Source organism: Dendrobates tinctorius, unplaced genomic scaffold (assembly GCF_039654945.1).
Source record: "Dendrobates tinctorius isolate UK_male_01 unplaced genomic scaffold, ASM3965494v1 ptg000138l, whole genome shotgun sequence".
NCBI classification, from domain to species: domain Eukaryota; kingdom Metazoa; phylum Chordata; class Amphibia; order Anura; family Dendrobatidae; genus Dendrobates; species Dendrobates tinctorius.
The window spans coordinates 2,451,386-2,474,550 of record NW_027361806.1 but is presented as its reverse complement, the minus strand read 5'-3'; the positions used below and the strand labels follow the sequence as shown (position 1 = coordinate 2,474,550).

General features: G+C 48.2%; 2 protein-coding genes across 2 annotated transcripts in view; one reads left to right on the top strand and one right to left on the bottom strand.

Annotated features, from left to right (window-relative positions):
* LOC141048624 (cytochrome P450 4A6-like) overlaps positions 1–23,165 on the top strand; it is an 81,053-nt gene that overhangs the window by 13,594 nt on the left and 44,294 nt on the right. The gene's annotated exons all lie outside the window — the stretch shown is intronic.
* LOC141048622 (uncharacterized) lies at positions 16,174–17,983 on the bottom strand. The gene is made up of 2 exons (XM_073544389.1): positions 17,751–17,983; positions 16,174–17,640 (listed from the first exon to the last, which is right to left on the bottom strand). Exon 2 carries the CDS (start codon positions 17,403–17,405, stop codon positions 16,248–16,250), a length of 1,158 nt encoding a protein of 385 aa, XP_073400490.1. The 5' UTR covers positions 17,406–17,640; positions 17,751–17,983; the 3' UTR covers positions 16,174–16,247.

Genomic DNA, 23,165 nt, shown 5'->3' with positions numbered 1-23,165 from the left:
TGTCTGTTCCTCCTTGAGCACGTTGGGCCGCCAGTGGCCTGTGGAAGGGAGGTAGCTCTATTTCTTCAAGAGCCTCAGGGTCTTCTCCGGCATCTGGTAGGTTAGGCATCCTGGACAGCGCATCAGCATTGGCATTCTTGTGCCCTGCTCGGTACTTGATAGTGAACTCGTAATTAGACAGCCGAGCCATCCATCGCTGCTCCAGTGCACGTAGCTTTGCAGTGTCCAAGTGGGTCAACGGATTGTTGTCTGTGAAGATAGTAAACTTGGCAGAGGCTAGGTAATGCTTGAACCTTTCGGTGACAGCCCAGACTATGGCAAGGAACTCCAGCTTGAAAGAACTGTAGTTGTCAGGGTTCCTTTCAGTGAGGCGCAGCTTCCTGCTGGCGTGGGAGATCACTCTTCCTTTTCCATTCTGTACCTGCGACAGTACTGCTCCTAGTCCCACATTGCTGGCATCTGTGTACAGCACAAAGGGTTTCTCATAATCTGGGTAGGCCAAAACTTCGTCACCTGTGAGAGCCATCTTCAATCTGGTGAAGGACCTCTCTAACTCTTCAGTCCATTCAAAGGTGGAATTTTTCTGCTTGCTCTTCTTGGACTGCCCCACCAGAAGATTTTGCATTGGGGTGGCTATTTCAGTAAAGCCTTTGATGAATCTTCGGTAGTAGCCTACCAGTCCAAGGAATTGGCGTACTTCATGAAGGTTGCTGGGCTTCGGCCAGTCTCGGATGACTGTGACCTTGTCAGGATCTGGTGCCACACCTTCTGCACTGACCACATGACAAAGGTACTGTACCTTGGGCTTCAGGAGGTGACATTTGGAAGGCTTCACCTTCAGGCCAAAATTGGACAGAGCCTCAAACACTTCAGCCAGGTTTTCCAGATGATCTTCATAGGTCTTGGAGAAAACAATGACATCATCCAGGTAAAACAGGACCGTCTCAAAGTTCATGTGTCCCAGGCAGCACTCCATCAGCCGTTGAAATGTTCCTGGAGCAGTGCAGAGCCCAAACGGCATATAATTGAACTCACAGAGACCCATTGGAGTGGTAAATGTGGTTTTCTCCTTGTCTGCCTCTGCCACGGGAACCTGCCAATGCCCACTGGTGAGATCCAAGGTGGAAAAGTAGTTAGCAGTTTTAAGTGCAGCTAAGGACTGTTCAATTCTAGGTTATGAGTAGGCATTTTTATGTGTAATGCTGTTAATTTTCCTGTAATCAACACACATTCTCATGGTACCATCCTTTTTCTTTACAAACACTATGGGAGCTGCCCATGGGCTACAACTGTCTCTGATAACCCTTGCTTCCTTCATCTCTTTCAACATACTCTTAGCACATTGGTACTGTGTTGGGGGAATAGGTCTGCAACTCTCCTTATGGGTGGATGGTCCCCCATGGGGATATGATGTTGGACCCCTTTTGCCTGCCCAAAATCTAGTGGGTGTTTGCTGAATACCCGCTCATACTCTTGTGTCACTCTGTAGACCCCATTTCTCTGGTATGAAGGTGTAGAGTCAGTTCCCACCTGCAGTTGCTGACACCACTCCTCTGGCTGTTTCACAGAGCCATTGTCCTCCACCTGATCGGATGAGACCAAGGGTTCTGCTGCCTGCAAAGAGTTGTTATTAACGGTGAGCAGCTTAGCAACTGTGGCGTACCGAGGTATTGGGGCCTCCTCTTCCCCACAATTCAAAAGACATACAGGTACTCTCCCTTTTCTAACATCAACCACCCCTCTGGCTGTCAGGACAGTGGGCCTGCTTTCGGAGTATACTGGTTCTACCAATGCCTGGTAATCTCTCCTTCTAAGACCTATAGCTGCCCGACACCATACCAACATTTCACATCTGGGGGGTATTGTAATGGGGAAAGCATCACTCACTCTGACGCTGCCAATCTCTCCGCCAGAGAGTTCCACCTGTTGTCTTGGCATCAGGGCTCGGATCTCCTTCTGCAGGACTCGCGTTGTTCTCCGGAACCAGCAGTCTCAGCCACCTGTTGCAACAAGACAATAACCTCGGACAGACAGTTTTCAATTACATTTGTGCCAAGAGTCAACATGGGATTGCATTCACGTCGATCAATATCAACAATCATCAGACCTTGAGACTTTAATTCCACCCTCCCCACTTTAACAGTAATCTCCTTACATCGGATCTGCGGTATGGTCTGACCATTACTAGCAACTACTGTCAGTTCATCAGTGGGACCACGGGTGAGTTCAGAATCAGCCCAATATCTCTTATACAAAATATATGGCATAGTGGTCACCTGGGAGCCAGTGTTCAGCAAAGCGTTCATGGGGATGCCGTCAATCACCACAGGAAGGATTGGTCTCCCTCCCACATACTTGGCTTGCCAGTTCCTTGGGCCTGCTGGTCCTACTCCTGGGGGTTGGCCCTCTGCCCCAGGGGTTGCTCGTTTAAAGGACCGTACCTTGCAAGATGACCTGCCCTGTAACAGCGACGACAGATGGGACATCTGTCCTGGTCATAGCGATCGTTATTCCTTCCTCAAAGTGGCAGGGCTCTCCTCCTCCGGAGCCACGGGACATCCTCTGGACTGGAAGCAAGCTGGATCTTTTCTTTGGAGGACACCAGCAGGGACTGCACGGTTTTGGTAAGTGCAGCCATCCCTTTGGTCAACTCCTGGACCTGAAGACGCAGCTCCTCAGTTGGGTCTTTATCCAGAGTCTGTGCATCAGCCTCCACAGGGATGGAAGGAAAGGATGTTGCATCTTGATGATAGGTGATCGCTGGGTGCCTAGGGGGCCCTGGACGGCTGTCAGTGGATTCCTGCAGAACCCGAATAGCCCTGTCCTTGAAATTAGCAAAGTCCAGATCAGGGTCTTGCAGGGTTATGATGCGCAGCTGTCCCCTGTGGGTACTGGACAGGAGTCCTTCAATGAACTGCTCCTTTAACAGTTTATCTTCTTCCTTCACACTGTCAGGATCAACTTGTTTAACTGTTCGCATCGCCTCCTGCAGGTTGAGAGCATAGTCCCTGATACTGTCCTGCGCCTTCTGTTTACAGCCAAAGAACCTCATCTTGATTTTGGCTGCAGTGCGGGTTTCAAAGGTGCTTCTCAGCTTGGCCAGGATCTTTACAACAGTCTGATTATCAGTGTCTTGCCAGGCTTTCACTTCTCTCTGCGCTGCACCCTGTAGCTGTCCAATCAGGATATTCACCTTCTGGCTTTCAGACAGGGGGTAAACTTTAAACAAACTGCACAGTCTCTCTTTAAATTCACTCAGGGTATGCGACTCACCCGAGTACTGCGGTAGCCAGGCCGCTCCCGGTATGTAGGGCACGGACAGCTGCATTATGGGGACCGCTGCTGCAGGCGCTCCTCCTTGCGGTGCTGCGGGGTTGGCGTCGGCGTCCGCCGCTGCATCGCCTTGTGGCGCGGACATTCTCTCCCCCCCTAGTTAACGTTAGCCAGGGCAGGGGGTTATGGGAGCTCACCGGCGGCTGCTTCACATGCCCGATGCTCCGGGCTGTAGGCCTCAGCTCCTCCTCTTCTTGCGCGCTATCCTCTTTTCCCGTGCGGCACTTCACTTCACGCTCTGTGGCAGGCGCCGCCCACGAAGGCCTGCCCCTTCTTCCCGCGCGCCAAGCAGCGCGGCAATGGCGGTGATTGGCACCAAATTTCACACACAGTCTTTTTTCACAAACACAGTCTATGGCACACAGGACCCGGGGGGATACCGGGCTCCGTAATCCTGTTTGTGATGCCAAGTTGGGTCGCCCTCCCAGGACCGTGGGGTACTCGGTATTGGGCCGGTGTCAAGGGGATGTATCACAGCAGCGGTGACCCGGTCCGTAGCCCTGGGCGCCCAAACCAAGGGTGGTTTGTGGTTAGTGTAATAGTTCGTGACGCTACCTGTGGTGTTCGGCAAGGGAGGTGTTAAGCCGACGCTGCATGCAGATCCGCTGGGACTGATGGTGTGGTGCAGCAAAGATGGTGTAGCTCCCCACAGCTAGAGCTGTAGTCCCAGGGCAGTGTAGATGTGGTTGGCACGGGGATGTAGCCGTGCCGACGGGGTAGGAAGCAGACAAGACACAGCGGGGTGCAATTTCTGTACCTTTACTTGATAACTGCAGTCCAGGGTCCTGATTCCAGATGGTAACGGAGCAGGCTAGCCTGGAAGCAACTCAGGGATTCTCTCTCACAGACGGGCTGTGCAGTCTCCTTCCTAGCGCTTGTGTGGTGTGAAGCACTCCAGTACTTAGTTACTCTGGAGTTCCTCCTGTCAGATGTTCCTAGAACTCTATTTGCACGGCAGACAGCTGTAGCCTGATCAGGGACCTCCTGGATCCCGGCTCTCTATCCGTTTTGCTGTTGTGCCTCAAGTATTAGATGGGAGTAGGGCATTTGCAGCCTCCTACTCCTCTGGTGTCTGTGGCAGGACCGTTAGTATCCGTACCACCGTGGAGACCAGGCTCCAGTTCTTGCTCTCTCAAGCTGAGGGAGCTCGCCTTCTGCAGCTCGACCTCCAGCTTCTCTCTCCACGTCTGCACACTTCACCCTCCGCAGACTAACTATTTCCCCCTCCTGGCCCACAGAGAGCACTCCTCCCCTTAATCCTGGTTCAGAGTTCCCCCTGCTGGCCTGGAGTGGAACTGTGTTGCATGTAAGGATTGACTGTGAGAGAGACCCATCATTGTCTCCAAGCCTGGCATTACCCTCCCCTGGAGGAAGGCAAAGCCACTGTGGTGACCATACTCCTGGGGGCGCCACACAGCAAAGATGGTGTAGCTCCCCACAGGTGGAGCTGTAGTCCCAGGGCAGTGTAGGCGCTATGGATGAGGATAGGTGCAGGATGGTGTGGATGCTGGTACCCAGATGTAGCGGTGCTGAAGGTGTTAGCGACGGATGAATGGAGGACACCAGAGCTTGCAGTTTCAAAGCTTTACTCACAGTTCGTGGTACACACTGGTGCCTGCCTCCGTGCCGTGTCCTCCGGGGTAGAGACTCAATCAACCTCCCGGGCAAGTCAGGGCGCTCCTCTCCAACACTCCGCCAACATGTACCTTTCCTGAACGACTCTTCCAATGCGCCTTGTGGTGTGAAGCACTCCAGTACTTAGGTACCCTGGAATACCTCCTTTCTAGATGTTCCTAGATCTCTACTTGTATGACAGACAGCTGTAGCCTGCTCGGGGATTCTCCTGGATCCCGGCTCTCTATCCGTGTTGCTGTTGTGTCCCAAGTCTTGGATGGGAGTAGTGCATTTACAGCCAACTACTCCACCGGTGTCTGCTACAGAAACATAAGTGTCCATACAACCTCGGGGACCAGGCCCCGGCCTTGCGCTGAGAACCTATAGGCAGGGTTCCTATCCAACCCACTCCTCCTCTCAGTTCTCTACTCCTTCATTCCGTACTTGTCTCTCCTTTGTATGGATGCTTAGGTTACAGGTCTACGTCTCTCCACCTTTCTTACTTTCCCGTGCCAGCTGGCTCAGGTCACTGAGGCAGCTGCAGCACTCCTTCCTCCATCCCTTCTTCCAGGGATCCCCACTCCTCACTGAGTGGCTTCCTACTCCGCCGACCTTCTGTCAGACTGAACTCCCCTAAGGGACTGACCTGTAATTCTAAACCTTCCCAATCTTTTATATGAATCTAAACTCCACCCACCTCCCAGCACATCCAGTGTTCCAAGCAGGGAACCACCAAAGGTGCTCCTAATATATAGGAGGAGAGAGAGAGACCTCACTGTGGATGTGCTGAACTACCCTGTTGTGTGGGGTGCGGGTGTTGTAGTGTGGAAAGGAGTTCCCAACTTACCAGGATGGTGTGGCACTACACCTTAGGAGAAGGTGCAGTACCTCTGTGACAACTGAGCCTCAGGGGCGCCACATAAGGACCTTTTCAGACTCAAGGAGCAGTGAGCATAACTGAGACACTTGTTGCAGTGCAGCGAGCTGAACCGCAAGGAGCATGGAGCAAAGGCAGAACCGCAGACGTGCGGAGCAAAAAGGCAGAACTGCAGATGTGCGGAGCAAAAAGGCAGAACCGCAGGTAGGCGGAGCAGGACGGAACCACAGGTAGGCGGAGCAGGATGGAACCGCAGGTAGACGGAGTAGGACGAAACCGCAGGTAGGTGGAGCAGGTGCAGACGAAGGGCACAAGAATAGACACAGCAGGGAAAGGAGCCAAAGACAAGGAGACCAACAGACCGAGGTAAGTGTGGCGCCCCTGAGGGTTCAGTCGCCACAGAGGTACTGCACCTCCTCCTGAGGTGTGGTCCCCCACCATTCAGGTAAGGTGGAGACACCTGACCACACTCCAACACTTGCATCCCACAAAACATAGTAGTGTAGCAAAGCACCTTTGGTGGCTCCCTGCTTGGAACACGAAGAGTGCTGGGAGGTGGGTGGAGCTTTGTCTGCACAAGAGAGCGGGAGATTATTAGGACGAGGTCAGTCAGTCTGACTAAGAGTCGGTGAGAGAAGATCCCCTGAATGGGATGGATTGAAGGAAGTGCTGAACTTCCCCGGCGCAGTAGCTGAAGGCTCCGACCCTGCTTCCACAATGGACTGCCAGCAGCTGGAGGATGAGATTGCCCAGCTGACTCGCCATCTGCGGCTGAGACAAGAGGTTCTCTGGACCCTGAACCTGCAGGGCCCACACCAGCGGTACCTTCACCACCGGTACCCACCGCCGATGCACTGGTTCACCCTCAGGCAGCATCTGTGGAGCCCGCGGCTGCTGCGATGCCATCAGCAGCGCCTGTTACCATCTCGCTGCAACCGCCGCTGAGCGCTGCCTGCCAGGTGGAGTTACCGGAGGGCCCGGGAGCTGAGCAGGAAGAAGCTGGACTCCTGCCTGGACCTAGCGCGGCTGCGCAGGTCCCACCGGAGGCCCTTGCGGATCCGAAGACGCCATCCGCTCCACCACTGTCATCCGCCTCTGACCAGGCAGCTCCAGTCACCACCGCTGCCACCGGCTGCTGCCCGATGCCTGCACCGGAGCCGACACAATGCCGCCAGAAGGTTTCAGGTATGACCGCCGCCCCTGCAGTTGGGAAGGTCTCAGGGTGCTCGACTGCTGCAGCGTCCGGGCAGGTCGTATTGGACTTGGTCTGGGACCGGGATTCTAGTCCCTGGGGGGGGGAACACCTGAACCCCTAGCAGTAGTGCCCCTGTCCACAGTGAGTAGAGGCCGGCCCCAAGAGGTGGAGGAGGAAGAAGAGTCCTATTGCCAGCAGACCCTCCGCCAACTGGCAGCCGAGCAGAGGGAACGGGAACAGCGGAAAATGGCTGTGCTGGGCCCTGACATGGACCGGAAAGAAAGGGTCCGTGTCGGTCACTATGGTGCCCGGGACTCAGCAGGATGGGGTCAGGTCCTTAATGTCAACCAAAAACGGGAGATTGGCTTCATCTCAGACCCCCAGAGGATCTCTGACCTCTTCTTCAGCCGGAGGGATGTAGAGTCCCTCCTCCGGAGGGGACACCCTGCTCGCGACTTGCACCCGGGAGAATATGTCACCTTTACCCGGCATGAGGGGCTACGTAGCTGGTATGCCCTGAATGTGCGCCACATACCGGAGGGCTTCAAAGCGGCCTACAAGAGGGAAAACGCCTATGTTCCTCCAGCAGGGATACCTCCAACTGTGGTAGTTGTACCTGAAAAGGTCAGGCAGGCCACATCCACTAAAGTGCAACATCCAATGGTACAAGTTGCTACCCCTGCTGTACCACAGGCAGCAGTTCCACCAGCTGCCACCTCATCTGCACAGGCAGCCACCAACCTAACTCCTTGGGAGAAAGAGAACCTACAAGTCACATCGGGCGATGCCTGCTACACTGACAGTGATTGACACATTAGCCAATGATGGGACAGTAGTAGTCCCATCATCCGGCTAATGTGTTGAATGTAAAAAAAAAAAAAAAAAAAAAAGAAACATACTACATACATACTACATACATGCTACATATATACTACATTCATACAACATACATACATACTACATACATGCTACATATATACTACATTCATACAACATACATACATACTACATATATACTACATATATACTACATTCATACAGCATACATACTACATACATGCTACATATATACTACATTCATACAACATACATACTACATATATACTACATTCATAAAGCATACATACTTCATACATACTACATTCATACAACATACATACATGCTACATATATACTACATTCATACAACATACATACATACTACATGTATACTACATTCATACAACATACATACATACTACATACATGCTACATTCATACAACATACATACTACATACATGCTACATGTATACTACATTCATACAACATACATACATACTACATACATACTACATATACTACATTCATACAATATACTGTGATAAAACACTCCGGGATCGCCTTTGCTGGGGTCAAAGGTCACGTGCATTCAGCATGAAACTCAGGTGCACAGCCGGGGTCCGGGTGTAACTGACACTGGGTCAGGTTTATTAAAGGTGAAAGCAATGCATAAAGAAAAAAAAACATAAAACATCCTTGCCTGTCCGGCGCTAACTAAACAAAGTACAACCTAACTACCAACTGGCGGGATTCTCCCGTCCAGCCAAACCACAGTTACAGTGGGCACTGCTTTCACTCACGTGTGTCTCTCACACAGACAGGCTCTCTGTGTTCCCAGGCTGAGACACTCCACCTGGCAGCCTTTTATATCCGCCCTCCCATTATTCTTTAGTAACCAGGTGAGATACTGACCAGACTAGGCCACATAGGAAAGGTATCTGGGCGAGATATACCTGCCCTCATCCACTATTCCCACATGATTCTCACATATCCCCCCCCTCTGCTCAGACCACTCCGGTCGAGCAATGACACCCGCCAAACAGTGCACTCGTGACAGGGCATCTGCATTCCCCATCTGTGACAGGGCATCTGCATTCCCCATCTGTGCCCCTGGGCGGTGCTCCACCATAAAAGTGTAGGCCTGCAGGGCAAGGAACCACCGGGTCACCCGGCTATTCCGTTCCTTGTGCAAGTGCATCCACTTGAGAGGGGCATGGTCAGTGATCAACCTGAACTTTCGGCCCACCAGGTAATATTTGAGGGCCTCTAGAGCCCACTTAATGGCTAGGCACTCTTTTTCTACGACTGCATACCTTTGCTCATGTTTATTCAGCTTTCTGCTGAGATAGAAGACTGGGTGTTCCACTCCGTCCCTCACTTGTGAGAGTACGGCCCCGATACCGGTATCAGAGGCATCCGTTTGTACCACAAACTCGCTGCAGAAGTCCGGAGTCACCAGTACGGGTTGAGAGCAAAGTGCCCGTTTTAGGCTACGGAAGGCTTCTTCAGCCGCTAAACTCCATTTAATCATGATGGAGTCTTTCCCTTTTGTAAGATCCGTCAGGGGGGTAGCGATGGCTGCAAAATTGGGTATGAACCGGCGATAATAGCCGGCGATCCCCAGGAAGGCTTGCACCTGCTTCTTGTTGACAGGTTGCGGCCAGTCCTGAACCGCCTGAATCTTATCGAGCTGGGGTTTAACAATACCCCTCCCAATTACATACCCCAAATACCGGGCTTCTTCTAGCCCGATATGACATTTCTTGGAGTTCGCGGTTAGACCTGCCTCCCACAGGTCGTCAATCACAGCTTGTACTTTCTGGAGATGAGTCTCCCAGTCCAAGCTGTAAATGACAATGTCATCCAAATAGGCCGAAGCCTACTGCCTATGTGGCCTCAGGACTCGATCCATCAGTCTCTGGAAGGTCGCCGGTGCCCCGTGCAGTCCAAACGGCATATACACATACTGAAATAAACCTTCCGGCGTAGCGAATGCCGTCTTTTCTCTGGCAGCCTCTGCCAGAGGGATCTGCCAATACCCCTTTGTTAGATCTAGGGTCGTAATATACCGGGCTTTTCCTAACCGATCTATTAACTCGTCGACCCGGGGCATAGGGTAGGCATCAAATTTTGAGACCGCATTCGGTTTCATGAAGTCATTGCAGAACCGGATGGTGCCGTCCGGTTTAGGAATTAGCACAATCGGTCTGGACCAAGCACTTTGCGATTCCTCAATGGCTCCTAACTCTAACATTGCCTTCACTTCTCGGGAAACGGCTTCACGGCGCGCTTCCGGGATTCGGTAGGGTTTTACGTGAACTGTGACACCAGGTTCCGTTACGATGTCATGTTTCATTAGCGTAGTCTGCCCGGGTTTTTCTGAGAAAAACTTTTGGTTGTGAAGCAGAAACTGCCTGACCTCAGTCTTTTGCCGCTCCGAGAGAGTCTCTGCAACCCGTACCTCTGGTACGGTATGCGAGCAGACGGGACGGGCCAGCTCCGCTGACAAGGCAGACCGATCTTTCCAGGGTTTTATCAGATTTACATGATAAATCTGTTCAGGTTTCCGTTTACCTGCCTGGTATACTTTGTAGTTTACTTCACCAACTCTTTCCTTAATCTCAAAGGGGCCCTGACACTTTGCCAGGAGCTTACTGTCCACTGTGGGAACCTGGATCAACACCCTATCTCCGGGTGCAAACGTACGGATCTTGGCGCCCCTATCACAGATTCTTTTTTGGGCTCCTTGAGCCTGCATCATGTGTTCTTTGACGATAGGCATAACAGCCGCAATACGGTCCTGCATTTGTGTTACGTGATCTATCACCGTTTTAAACGGAGTGACCTGACCCTCTCAGGTTTCTTTTGCAACGTCTTACAGTCCGTGAGGACGTCGGGCGTACAATAACTCGAAAGGCGAGAATCCCGTGGAAGACTGGGGTACTTCCCTGATGGCAAAAAGCAAATACGGAAGTAAATAGTCCCAGTTCTTCCCATCCTTGTCTATCACCTTTCTCAGCATCTGCTTCAGAGTTTTATTGAACCGTTCGACCAACCCGTCTGTTTGAGGGTGATACACGGATGTGCGTAATGGTTCGATTTGTAACAACCGGCAGAGTTCCTTCATTACCCTGGACATAAAGGGGGTCCCCTGGTCGGTGAGTATCTGTTTTGGTATACCGACCCGACTAAACACATGCACCAGTTCCTTGGCAATCGTCTTGGTGGCCGTGTTACGCAAAGGGATGGCCTCCGGGTAACAAGTGGCGTAATCCAAGATGACCAGGATATGTTGGTGTCCACGTGCAGACCGTGGAAGGGGCCAAACTAAATCCATCCCAATCCTCTCAAACGGGACCTCAATAATAGGTAGGGGTACCAAAGAGCTACAGAACCGGGGCTTAGGTGCAGAGGCTTGGCAGTCAGGACAAGACTTACAATATACACGAATATCGTGATGCATGCCTGCCCAAACAAAACAGTGTAATATCCTTTCGGTGGTTTTCTGGACTCAAAGGTGACCTCCCATCACATGTCCGTGGGCCAGGTCCATCACCTGCCGCCGGTAGGGTTTTGGCACGACTAATAGTTGCACCGTGTCTTCCCCCTTTTTCTCTATTTGATAGAGTAAATCATTTTCCAGGACCATGTAAGGATATGCCAGCCTAGAGCCAGGTTCTACGGGTACCCCATTTATCACTTTTTAATTTGTCCTAGCCTGAGAAAGGGTAGGATCCTTTATTTGCTCGCTTTGGAAGTCATCTTTCTGAACTTCAAAATCCGGCAAATGGGGAGGTGGACGGCGGTCGGCCTCCTCCTCTTCCCTGGTCTCCTCCGTATCACCCGCCATGACTGAAAACGGGAACTGCAGGTCATTTCCAGCAGACTCTTCCTCCGAGTCTTCTGGGGGGACCTCTTCCAGGGGTTCGGGACCCACACGCCCCCTGGGAGAAGAATCATGTACACTATTACCCTGGGGTATCAACTGATTCTCCCACAATTGCCAGAAGTGGGGAAAATCCCGGCCCAAGATAACATCATGCAATAACGCAGGGACGAGTCCCACTTTATGTTGCAAAGACCCATAGGAAGTAGTAATGCATATGACCGTGGTGAGGTACGAACAGGTGTCTCCATGCGCACACGTTACAGAAAATCTGTCTGATGGTCCAGTCGGGGCTGACACCAGACTGGCCTTCACCAGAGTCACCACACTTCCCGAGTCTAACAATGCCACCACATTTTTGCCATCAACAGTTAAATCACACAAGTGTTTTTCCACATCCTTTTGACCGGCATTCACACTCACTACCCGTGCAACCATAGACATGCGGATTTTAGAGTCTGTGACGTCGCACTGCATGGGTTCAGCAGTGACTGGACAGTTCGCAGCAATGTGGCCCATTTCTTGGCAGCGGAAACACCTAACGGGGCCCCCTGCTTAGACCATAGTTCGTTACTCTCGGCCTCGCAGTGCGGGCAGTCCCGTTTTCCTCCCCCACTGTCTTAGGGATTTTTCCTTCTCCCCTACTCCCTGGAACAGTCTTACCGGTTCCACGTGGAGATGATGAAGAACGAGGTGGGGTAGCGTCGTCTCGGAGTCCTTCCGCCACGGAGTAACGTTCAACCAGATCCACCAGTTGATCTGCCATTGTAGGATTTCCATGGCTTAGGCTAGTTTCACACTTGCTTTTTTTTGCAGCGCGTTTTTCCCGCAAAAAAACGCATTAAAAAAACGCATACAAATGCATACAAACGCTGCGTTTTTTTCAAGCATTTTTATGCGCATGCAGGAAAAAAACGCAGCGTTTTTTGTGCGTTTGCGTTTTTTTACAGATTTTGGAAAAACCCCACAAAAATGAAAAAACAACCATTCAACAACACACAAGACCAATGGGACTTCATTGTGGGTGTGGTATGTTAATATATAGACCCTGTCTACAGTATTCTTCACATTTGCTTGATTCTTCTCGTGACCATGGATCTGCGCTGGAAGAGTTTTCACTTCAACTTGGATTTGGACATCGCGATGGCTCAGGCGTATGCAGTTGCTTGCCATGAACAAAGGAAGAGAGAGAGGCAGCGAAGACGGCGGCGTATGTGGATACATCCGATTGTTGAACTCCGGGAGAGCCGTGGGGCATACCACACCCTCTACAGCGAGCTACAGGCAAACCCGGAGAAATTTACAGATTATATCAGGATGTCCCACGAAAGTTTCATGGATTTGCTTGCTCGTGTCCAACAATCCATCCGGAGACAGGACACACAGCTCCGTCGTGCGATTCCTCCTGAGGAACGGCTACTGGTGACATTACGGTATGTTTTAAAAACCAAGGGGTGCGGTCTGATGTTTTTTTTTTAAATTTAGTATTCAAAACCTTGGGTAATTAGTTTTCGTGAATGTACTAATATTTTATTTTATAGTTTTTTAAAATAATATACATAAATATTAATTTTACTTCTTTGTCTGTTCACAGATTCCTGGCGACTGGAGAAACCCTATCTTCACTACACTTCCAGTACCGTATTGGAATCTCTACCTTGTCTGGAATTGTTGCTGACACCTGCCGGGCTCTCTGGAATGTTCTTTGCCCAGAATTTATGCCCCTACCCACCGCTGAAAAGTGGATGGAAATTGCTGACAAATTCTGGACAGTATGCAATTTTCCCAACTGTTTGGGAGCTGTTGATGGTAAACACATACGGATCATCAAACCCCAAAGAACGGGATCTGAGTACTATAATTACAAAAAGTACTTTTCAATAGTACTCATTGCGATTGCGGATGCCGGATGTATGTTTGTAGCAGTGGACATTGGAGCATTTGGCCGTGGTAATGACTCACAGGCTTTTAAAAACTCAGACATGGGCCGGAGGTTGTATGGCAACCAATTTAATTTCCCTATGCCACGGCCTCTTCCTCACACCGAAGCTCCGCCACTGCCCTTTGTAATGGTTGGCGATGAGGCTTTTCAAATGTGCGGAAACTTACTGAAACCCTACTCCAGCCGGGACTTGGACCACACCAAAAAAATATTTAATTACAGGCTGACCAGGGCCAGAAGAACTGTCGAGTGTGCTTTTGGGATTCTTGTTTCCAGATGGCGAATTCTGGGCACGGCCATTAATCTTAAACTTGAAACAGTCGATGAGGTGGTGAAGGCCTGTGTGGTTCTACATAACTTTGTGATGGCTAAAGAGCACCCGACCTTTGAACTGGACGATGATGCTCCTAACCCATTGCCTGAATTCACTCAGCACACTCTCAGGTCATCCGTTGAAGTTGGCCAAATGAGGGACCAATTTGCGGCCTACTTTATTTCTGATGTAGGACGGGTGCACTGGCAAGATGAAATGGTGTAATGTTTTTGTTTGTTTATGGTAATAAAAAACCTTATTTGATACCATTACTGAGTGCACTATATTTTTTAAACTCCAATTAAATAAAAAACTTCCCATGTATAACTGAATTTTTTGATGTTCACACACCTGGGCAGGTAAATACACATATGAGTTAAAATGCAGCATTGCTAGTCTGCGTGAAATATATTGGAACGAGCAAAGCTGCAGGCCATGAATCAGGAAACCATTTTTTTTCAAGAGAAAATTGTGCAACTAGTTGAAAACAAAGTATGTGATTTTCTCAAAACACAACCCTCAAAACCCAACCCCAATGAAAGTCCATGGGGAATACAAGTCAGCATTGAGTGGATGAATGTAATCTGCTCCATTCCAACTTACAAGTTATTACACTAGGCCTTGGAATGACTATACTAGGCCGTGGTATTTCAAATATGAGTATAGTAGGCCTTGGGCCTACTAGTATAGTCATATGTGAAATACCACGGCCTAGTATAGTCATAACAAGGCCTACTCGATTTTTGCCAACTAGGATCTTGTTTCACGAAAAACAAACGGGTGAAACTTGACAAGTTTCAACAGTTTGTTTTTCATGAAACCAGATTCTAGTTGGTAAAACTAGAGTTATTACACTAGGCCTTGGAATGACTATACTAGGCCGTGGTATTTCAAATATGAGTATAGTAGGCCTTGGGCCTACTAGTATAGTCATATGTGAAATACCACGGCCTAGTATAGTCATAACAAGGCCTACTCGATTTTTGCCAACTAGGATCTTGTTTCACGAAAAACAAACGGGTGAAACTTGACAAGTTTCAACCGTTTGTTTTTCATGAAACCAGATTCTAGTTGGTAAAACTAGAGTTATTACACTAGGCCTTGGAATGACTATACTAGGCCGTGGTATTTCAAATATGAGTATAGTAGGCCTTGGGGCTTGTAGTATAGTAATATGTGAAATACCACGGCCTAGTATAGTCATACCAAGGCCTACTCGAATTTTACCAACTAGGATCTTGTTTCACGAAAAACAAACGGGTGAAACTTGACAAGTTTCAACAGTTTGTTTTTCATGAAACCAGATTCTAGTTGGTAAAAATAGAGTTATTACACTAGGCCTTGTAATGACTACACTAGGCCGTGGTATTTCAAATATGAGTATAGTAGGCCTTGGGGCTTGTAGTATAGTAATATGTGAAATACCACGGCCTAGTATAGTCATACCAAGGCCTACTCGAATTTTACCAACTAGGATCTTGTTTCACGAAAAACAAACGGGTGAAACTTGACAAGTTTCAACAGTTTGTTTTTCATGAAACCAGATTCTAGTTGGTAAAAATAGAGTTATTACACTAGGCCTTGTAATGACTACACTAGGCCGTGGTATTTCAAATATGAGTATAGTAGGCCTTGGGGCTTGTAGTATAGTAATATGTGAAATACCACGGCCTAGTATAGTCATACCAAGGCCTACTCGAATTTTACCAACTAGGATCTTGTTTCACGAAAAACAAACTGGTGAAACTTGACAAGTTTCAACAGTTTTTTTTTCATGAAACCAGATTCTAGTTGGTGAAACTAGAGTTATTACACTAGGCCTTGTAATGACTATACTAGGCCGTGGTATTTCAAATATGAGTATAGTAGGCCTTGGGGCTAGTAGTATAGTAATATGTGAAATACCACGGCCTAGTATAGTCATACCAAGGCCTACTGTAATAACTCGATTTTTAACAACTAGCATCTTGTTTCACAAAAAACAAACTGGTGAAACTAGAAAGAAACTTATTTTTAAGACAAGTTTCAACAGTTTGTTTTTCATGAAACCAGATCCAAGTTGGTAAAACTCGAGTTATTACACTAGGCCTTGGTATGACTATACTAGTCCGTGTTATTTCACATATGACTATACTAGGCCTTGGGTTGGTTTTTAACATGTATTTACCCATCAGTGTGTGTGAGCGGCGCAAACAACATTATTGAAACTTAGTAATGGTGAACCACAAATGTTAATTTATTTTTTATCACAAAAATAAACCAAAAAATTATTTTTTCCGGCGTTTGGGGGCAGATGGTTTCAATTTGGGGGTGTGCAGGGAATATGCAACACTTGCAGTTGAAGACGGTGTTTGAGGGGAAGGGGCAACAAAACTTGTGGGGGAAGGTAGTCCAGTTAAGGGAATTAAACTAGGAACACTTGGAGGAGAGGAAATCTGTTCAGGTACATTAGTTGTAATGGCATGTCGCCGTAGGCTTGTGTGCCTGGACCGACTTTGGCCCAATGCCCGCCTTGATAGATTTCGCCTTGAACTAGGGGCAAATATTGAATGTAGGTCCCCCGTCTGCTGGTATGGCTGCTGCTGCTGCTGAGGTGGCGGCTGCTGCTGCTGAGGTGGCGGCTGCTGCTGCTGAGGTGGCGGCTGCTGCTGAGGTGGCTGCTGCTGCTGAGGTGGTTGCTGCTGCTGAGGTGGTTGCTGCTGCTGCTGAGGTGGCTGCTGCTGCTGCTGAGGTGGCTGCTGCTGCTGAGGTGGCTGCTGCTGAGGTGGCTGCTGCTGCTGCTCTTCGTTGTCAGTGCTCGTCCTTGCAGGAGGACTGGTGGCGGCAGTGATGGTCCAGGTTTGCAGAGTGGTGGTGGCAGGGCTACTACATGTTGTTGTAGCGGCAGGGCTGTTCCATGTTTGCCTAGTGGTGGCTGAGCTCCACGCATGCATGGGAGTGGCGGTGGTGCTCCAGACAGGAGCAGCGCTTGCCATGGTGGTGTCGGTGAAGTGACCAGCTGCACTCAGACTTGTGGTGGTGTAACGGTGGGTGTCCTGGCTTTGAATAGAGGTGTCCGTGCAGTGGTATGCAGCACAAGTCGGTAGTGAGGTGAAGCGAGTCAATGGTGGCACAGGTGGAAAGGACACCACTGACTGCTGACCGTACCGATTATGCTGCATAGCCTGCAAGAAAGCATTGTTGCAGGCCTGCAGCACATTCAGCTGTTGATCAGGACTAAGGTGTTCCGCCATGCCCTTTTCAATCTTACTAAAAAAATGGTGTGCTGGTCTGTTGAGGTCGGCCTCCAGACGGTCAAGGCGCTGTTCTACAGAATTGAAGCGGTGTTCAAAGTGGTTAAAACCACGTTCCATGAGTGCAAAACCGCTTTCAACTCTGTCGGACAGTGACTTGAGGCTGGAATTAAATGTCTCGCTCAAATGCATAAACTCGGGCAAGACATTCCTGTCCAAGGCCCTCTGCCGCTGGCGGGTAGTGCCCGCATAACCAGTGGCAGAGACTTGGGACAGGGGAACACCTGATGGCCCAGCTTCCTGGTCACCAGCTGTGTGTGTGGTTGACCTGCAAGGTGCTTCCTGGCTGTCGGATGGCTGGGACGGGTCAGAGGACGTCCGAGGAAGGACCGCTCCAGGGCCAGGTTGCAGGGTGCTGCTCCAGGTGCTGTGGAAGAAAGGAAAATCATTACTACCATGCCTTTACAAGAAGCATCAGCTGTGGATTAGAAAAACACAGATTAATAAAAATAAAAACCCAAAATTTATAATACTTACGATCTCGTGGCAAGGACCGGTCTTAGGAACTGCAACGCGTGATAGTGACAGTATCTAGTTCTGGTCCTTGACGCAGATCCACTGCGAACCTGGCCCTCAGCACGAACATCACTGTTGAAGCGGTCCTTGATCGAACGCCAACGTGTTCGGACTTTGTCCACTGTTGATAAAAAAAAAACAGTGCCGTCAAGGACAACAGTCACTGCGGCACAATGTAGCAATACAATACTCAAAGCAGTCACTGTAGACCCCGATGACACTGTTGGGTTTCCTGCTAGAATACACCTAGCACGAAACCCAACAGTGCCGTCAAGGACAACAGTCACTGCGGCACAATGTAGCAATACAATACTCAAAGCAGTCACTGTAGACCCCGATGACACTGTTGGGTTTCCTGCTAGAATACACCTAGCACGAAACCCAACAGTGCCGTCAAGGACAACAGTCACTGCGGCACAATGTAGCAATACAATACTCAAAGCAGTCACTGTAGACCCCGATGACACTGTTGGGTTTCCTGCTAGAATACGCCTAGCACGAAACCCAACAGTGCCGTCAAGGACAACAGTCACTGCGGCACAATGTAGCAATACAATACTCAAAGCAGTCACTGTAGACCCCGATGACACTGTTGGGTTTCCTGCTAGAATACGCCTAGCACGAAACCCAACAGTGCCGTCAAGGACAACAGTCACTGCGGCACAATGTAGCAATACAATACTCAAAGCAGTCACTGTAGACCCCGATGACACTGTTGGGTTTCCTGCTAGAATACGCCTAGCACGAAACCCAACAGTGCCGTCAAGGACAACAGTCACTGCGGCACAATGTAGCAATACAATACTCAAAGCAGTCACTGTAGACCCCGATGACACTGTTGGGTTTCCTGCTAGAATACACCTAGCACGAAACCCAACAGTGCCGTCAAGGACAACAGTCACTGCGGCACAATGTAGCAATACAATACTCAAAGCAGTCACTGTAGACCCCGATGACACTGTTGGGTTTCCTGCTAGAATACGCCTAGCACGAAACCCAACAGTGCCGTCAAGGACAACAGTCACTGCGGCACAATGTAGCAATACAATACTCAAAGCAGTCACTGTAGACCCCGATGACACTGTTGGGTTTCCTGCTAGAATACGCCTAGCACAAAACCCAACAGTGCCGTCAAGGACAACAGTCACTGCGGCACAATGTAGCAATACAATACTCAAAGCAGTCACTGTAGACCCCGATGACACTGTTGGGTTTCCTGCTAGAATACGCCTAGCACGAAACCCAACAGTGCCGTCAAGGACAACAGTCACTGCGGCACAATGTAGCAATACAATACTCAAAGCAGTCACTGTAGACCCCGATGACACTGTTGGGTTTCCTGCTAGAATATGCCTAGCACGAAACCCAACAGTGCCGTCAAGGACAACAGTCACTGCGGCACAATACAGAGCAGGGAAATACTCACTAAACGCCTTTTTGGAGGATGCTGTGGCGCTGTCCCAGCCATCCATCAACGCTGCGGCCACCTCATTCCAAAGCCGCCGGGTCACCACAATGTCCTTGTGCAGCCGGTCACGGCTGTCCCACAACGGCGAACGCTCCTGGACCAGGCTGATGAGCTGCTCATTATCCAGGTAGACGTCTTCATCCCGTTGTGGAACCTAGACAAAACACATTCATTAGAATAATCAAATTTAAATTGAATAAAAAGTTACAAAAAAAGAAACATAAAAAAGAGTAAAAATAGAAGATAAAAAATAAAGAACATTACAAATCATTTGATACTTACATTCCGTATCACCACCGGGACTTGGCTTCGCTGCTCCTGCTCTTCGCCCTCACTAGTCCCGTCCGCAGAAGATGATGATGACGATGTCTTAAAAAAGTTGAAAAAAACGTAAGAGATTTGGAGAAGCAGCAGATATACTTACCAGATGCACGAAAATAATCACCTCACGGTCTGCTTGCGCCAATTCCTGCCGCGATGGGGAATACTCTGATTCTGAAGACATACTGCATGTAAAAATAATAAAAATCATTAGTACATACATAATTTAAAAGGACAGGCATATAATGTAATATACTCACATTCTTCGCTGATATAATGGGTTCTTGGTTGACTGTCTGCTCTTCAATCTGTCAGTGTAGTAGTGGCAGAGTTTTGGCAGGCACCTCCTTTATATAGACTTTTTTTTTTTGACTTTAGAAGATTATAACTAGGACAACAAGTGGACACCACCAAAAAAACGCAGCGCTAAAAAAACGCATACATGCGCATGCCAGTGCGCACGTATGCGCATCCATAGGCTATAATGGCCATTTTTAGCGCAAAACGTGCGCATACGTGCGCATGCGCTTTTTTCCAGGGCCAAAAAATGCAACATGCTGCGTCTGGAAAATACCAACGCACACCCCAAAAAAACGCAGCGCATGAAAATCGCATACGTGCGCATGCCAGCGCGCAGGTATGCGCACCCATGTTAAATATAGGGGAAAAAACGCATGCGCACGTATGCGTTTTTTTCCAGCGCTAAAAAACGCAAATGTGAAACCAGCCTTACCCACTTCCTCAGGGCTGGCGGTAGAGCTCTCAGGTACTTGTCCAATGCGACTCTCTGGATTATCTCTGGCGCTGTCAACACCTCGGGTTGTAGCCACTTCTTCATCACGTGGATCAGGTCGAACATCTGTGACCGCAGTGGTTTATCCGGCTGATAAGTCCATTGATGCACTCTCTGTGCACGGACAGCGGTCGTCACTCCCAGCCGGGCCAAGATCTCGGCTTTCAGTTTGTCAAAGTCCTGCGCGGCTTCAGGTTCTAAGTCATAATAAGCCATTTGGGCCTCACCGGAAAGAAACGGGGCAATCAGGCCGTCCCATCGTGCCTTCGGCAATTTTTCTCGCACCGCCGTCCGTTCAAACGTGGTCAGGTATGCCTCGACTCGGCTTCCAGGTTAACCTCAGGTAAGCTTGCCAGACGCTGCGCCACCTGCTGGAGAAGCGAACGATCGGTAGCTGTCATGTCCACCAACTCCTTCAGCTGGGCCATCATCACCCGATTAGCTTCTTGCTAGACGGCGGTGGACTGTACCAGCGCTTTCACCACGTCCTCCATGCTCATGCTTCCAACGTGATGCCCGCGTTCTCCACCACAATGTGATAAAACACTCCGGGATCGCCTTTGCTGGGGTCAAAGGTCACGTGCGTTCAGCATGAAACTCAGGCGCACAGCCGGGGTCCGGGTGTAACTGACACTGGGTCAGGTTTATTAAAGGTGAAAGCAATGCATAAAGAAAAAAAACATTAAACAAATCCTTGCCTGTCCGGCGCTAACTAAACAAAGTACAACCTAACTACCAACTGGTGGGCTTCTCCCGTCCAGCCAAACCACAGTTACAGTGGGCACTGCTTTCACTCACGTGTGTCTCTCACACAGACAGGCTCTCTGTGTTCCCTGGCTGAGACACTCCACCTGGCAGCCTTTTATATCCGCCCTCCCATTATTCATTAGTAACCAGGTGAGATACTGACCAGACTAGGCCACATAGGAAAGGTATCTGGGCGAGATATACCTGCCCTTATCCACTATTCCCACATGATTCTCACAATACATACATACTACATTCTACATACATACTTCATATATACTACATTCATACAACATACATACATACTACATACATACTACATATATACTACATTCATACAACACACATACATACTACATGCATGCTACATATATACTACATTCATACAACATACATACATAATACATACTACATATATACTACATTCATACAACATACATACATACTACATGTATACTACATTCATACAACATACATACTACATACAACATACATACAACATACATACAACATACATACAACATACATACATACATACATACATACTACATACATATTACATACAATACATTCATACATCCATACAATACATACTGTACATATAGACATGCAGTACATATAACAGAGTACATACTCACCATCACTTGTCACTTTGTTCCCCGAAGCCAGTGTCATTCTCACTGTAAAAAATATGAAAATAACAAACAATATACTCCCTGATCTGCAGAAATCCACGCGTGTGTGTCCCACGCCGATCTCCCCGTGGAGAACAGCAGCATCAGCTGATGCGACTGCTCTCTACGGGGCTCCAGGAATCCAGTGACAGGAGGTAGGTATCCTTCCGCACTGTATTCCCCCGCCACTGTAAAAAAATAGTCCCTAGTCTCACTTTTGGCATTGCTGTGTGAGAAAGTTCCCACGCAGCTTTTGCCATAAAGTGAGACCAGGGACTATTTTTTTACAGTGGCGGAGGAATACAGTGCGGAAGGATACCTAACTCCCGTCACTGGATTCCTGGAGCCCCGTAGAGAGCGGTCGCATCAGCTGATGCTGCTGTTCTCCACGGGAGATCAGCGTGGGACACACACGCGTGGATTTCTGCGGATCAGGGAGTATATTGTTTGTTTGTTATTTTCATATTTTTCCACAGATGACACTGGCTTCGGGGATCAAAGTGACAAGTGATGGTGAGTATGTACTCTATTATATGTACTGTATGTCTATATGTATGTATTGTATGAATGTATGAATGTATTGTATGCAGTATGTATGTAGTATGTATGTTGTATGAATGTAGTATATATGAAGCATGTATGTAGTATGTATGTATGTTGTATGTATGTAGTATATATGTAGCATGTATGTAGTATGTAGTATGTATGTATGCTGTATGAATGTAGTATATATGTAGCATGTATGTAGTATGTAGTATGTATATATGTTGTATGAATGTAGTATATATGTAGCATGTATGTAGTATGTAGTATATGTATGCTGTATGAATGTAGTATATATGTAGCATGTATGTAGTATGTATGTATGTTGTATGAATGTAGTATATATGTAGCATGTATGTACTATGTAGTATGTATGTTGTATGAATGTAGTATATATGTAGCATTTATGTAGTATGTAGTATGTATGTATGTTGTATGAATGTAGTATATATGAAGTATGTAGTATGTAGTATGTATGTATGTTATATGAATGTATTATATATGTAGCATGTATGTAGTATGTAGTATGCATGTATGTTGTATGAAAGTAGTATATATGTAGCATGTATGTAGTATGTATGTATGTTGTATGAATGTAGTATATATGAAGTATGTATGTAGTATGTATGTATGTTTTATGAATGTAGTATATATGAAGTATGTATGTAGTATGTAGTATATATGTATGTTGTATGAATGTAGTATATATGTAGCATGTATGTAGTATGTACTGTATGTATGTTGTATGAATGTAGTATATATTAAGTATGTATGTAGTATGTATGTATGTTGTATGAATGTAGTGTATATATGAAGTATGTATGTAGTAT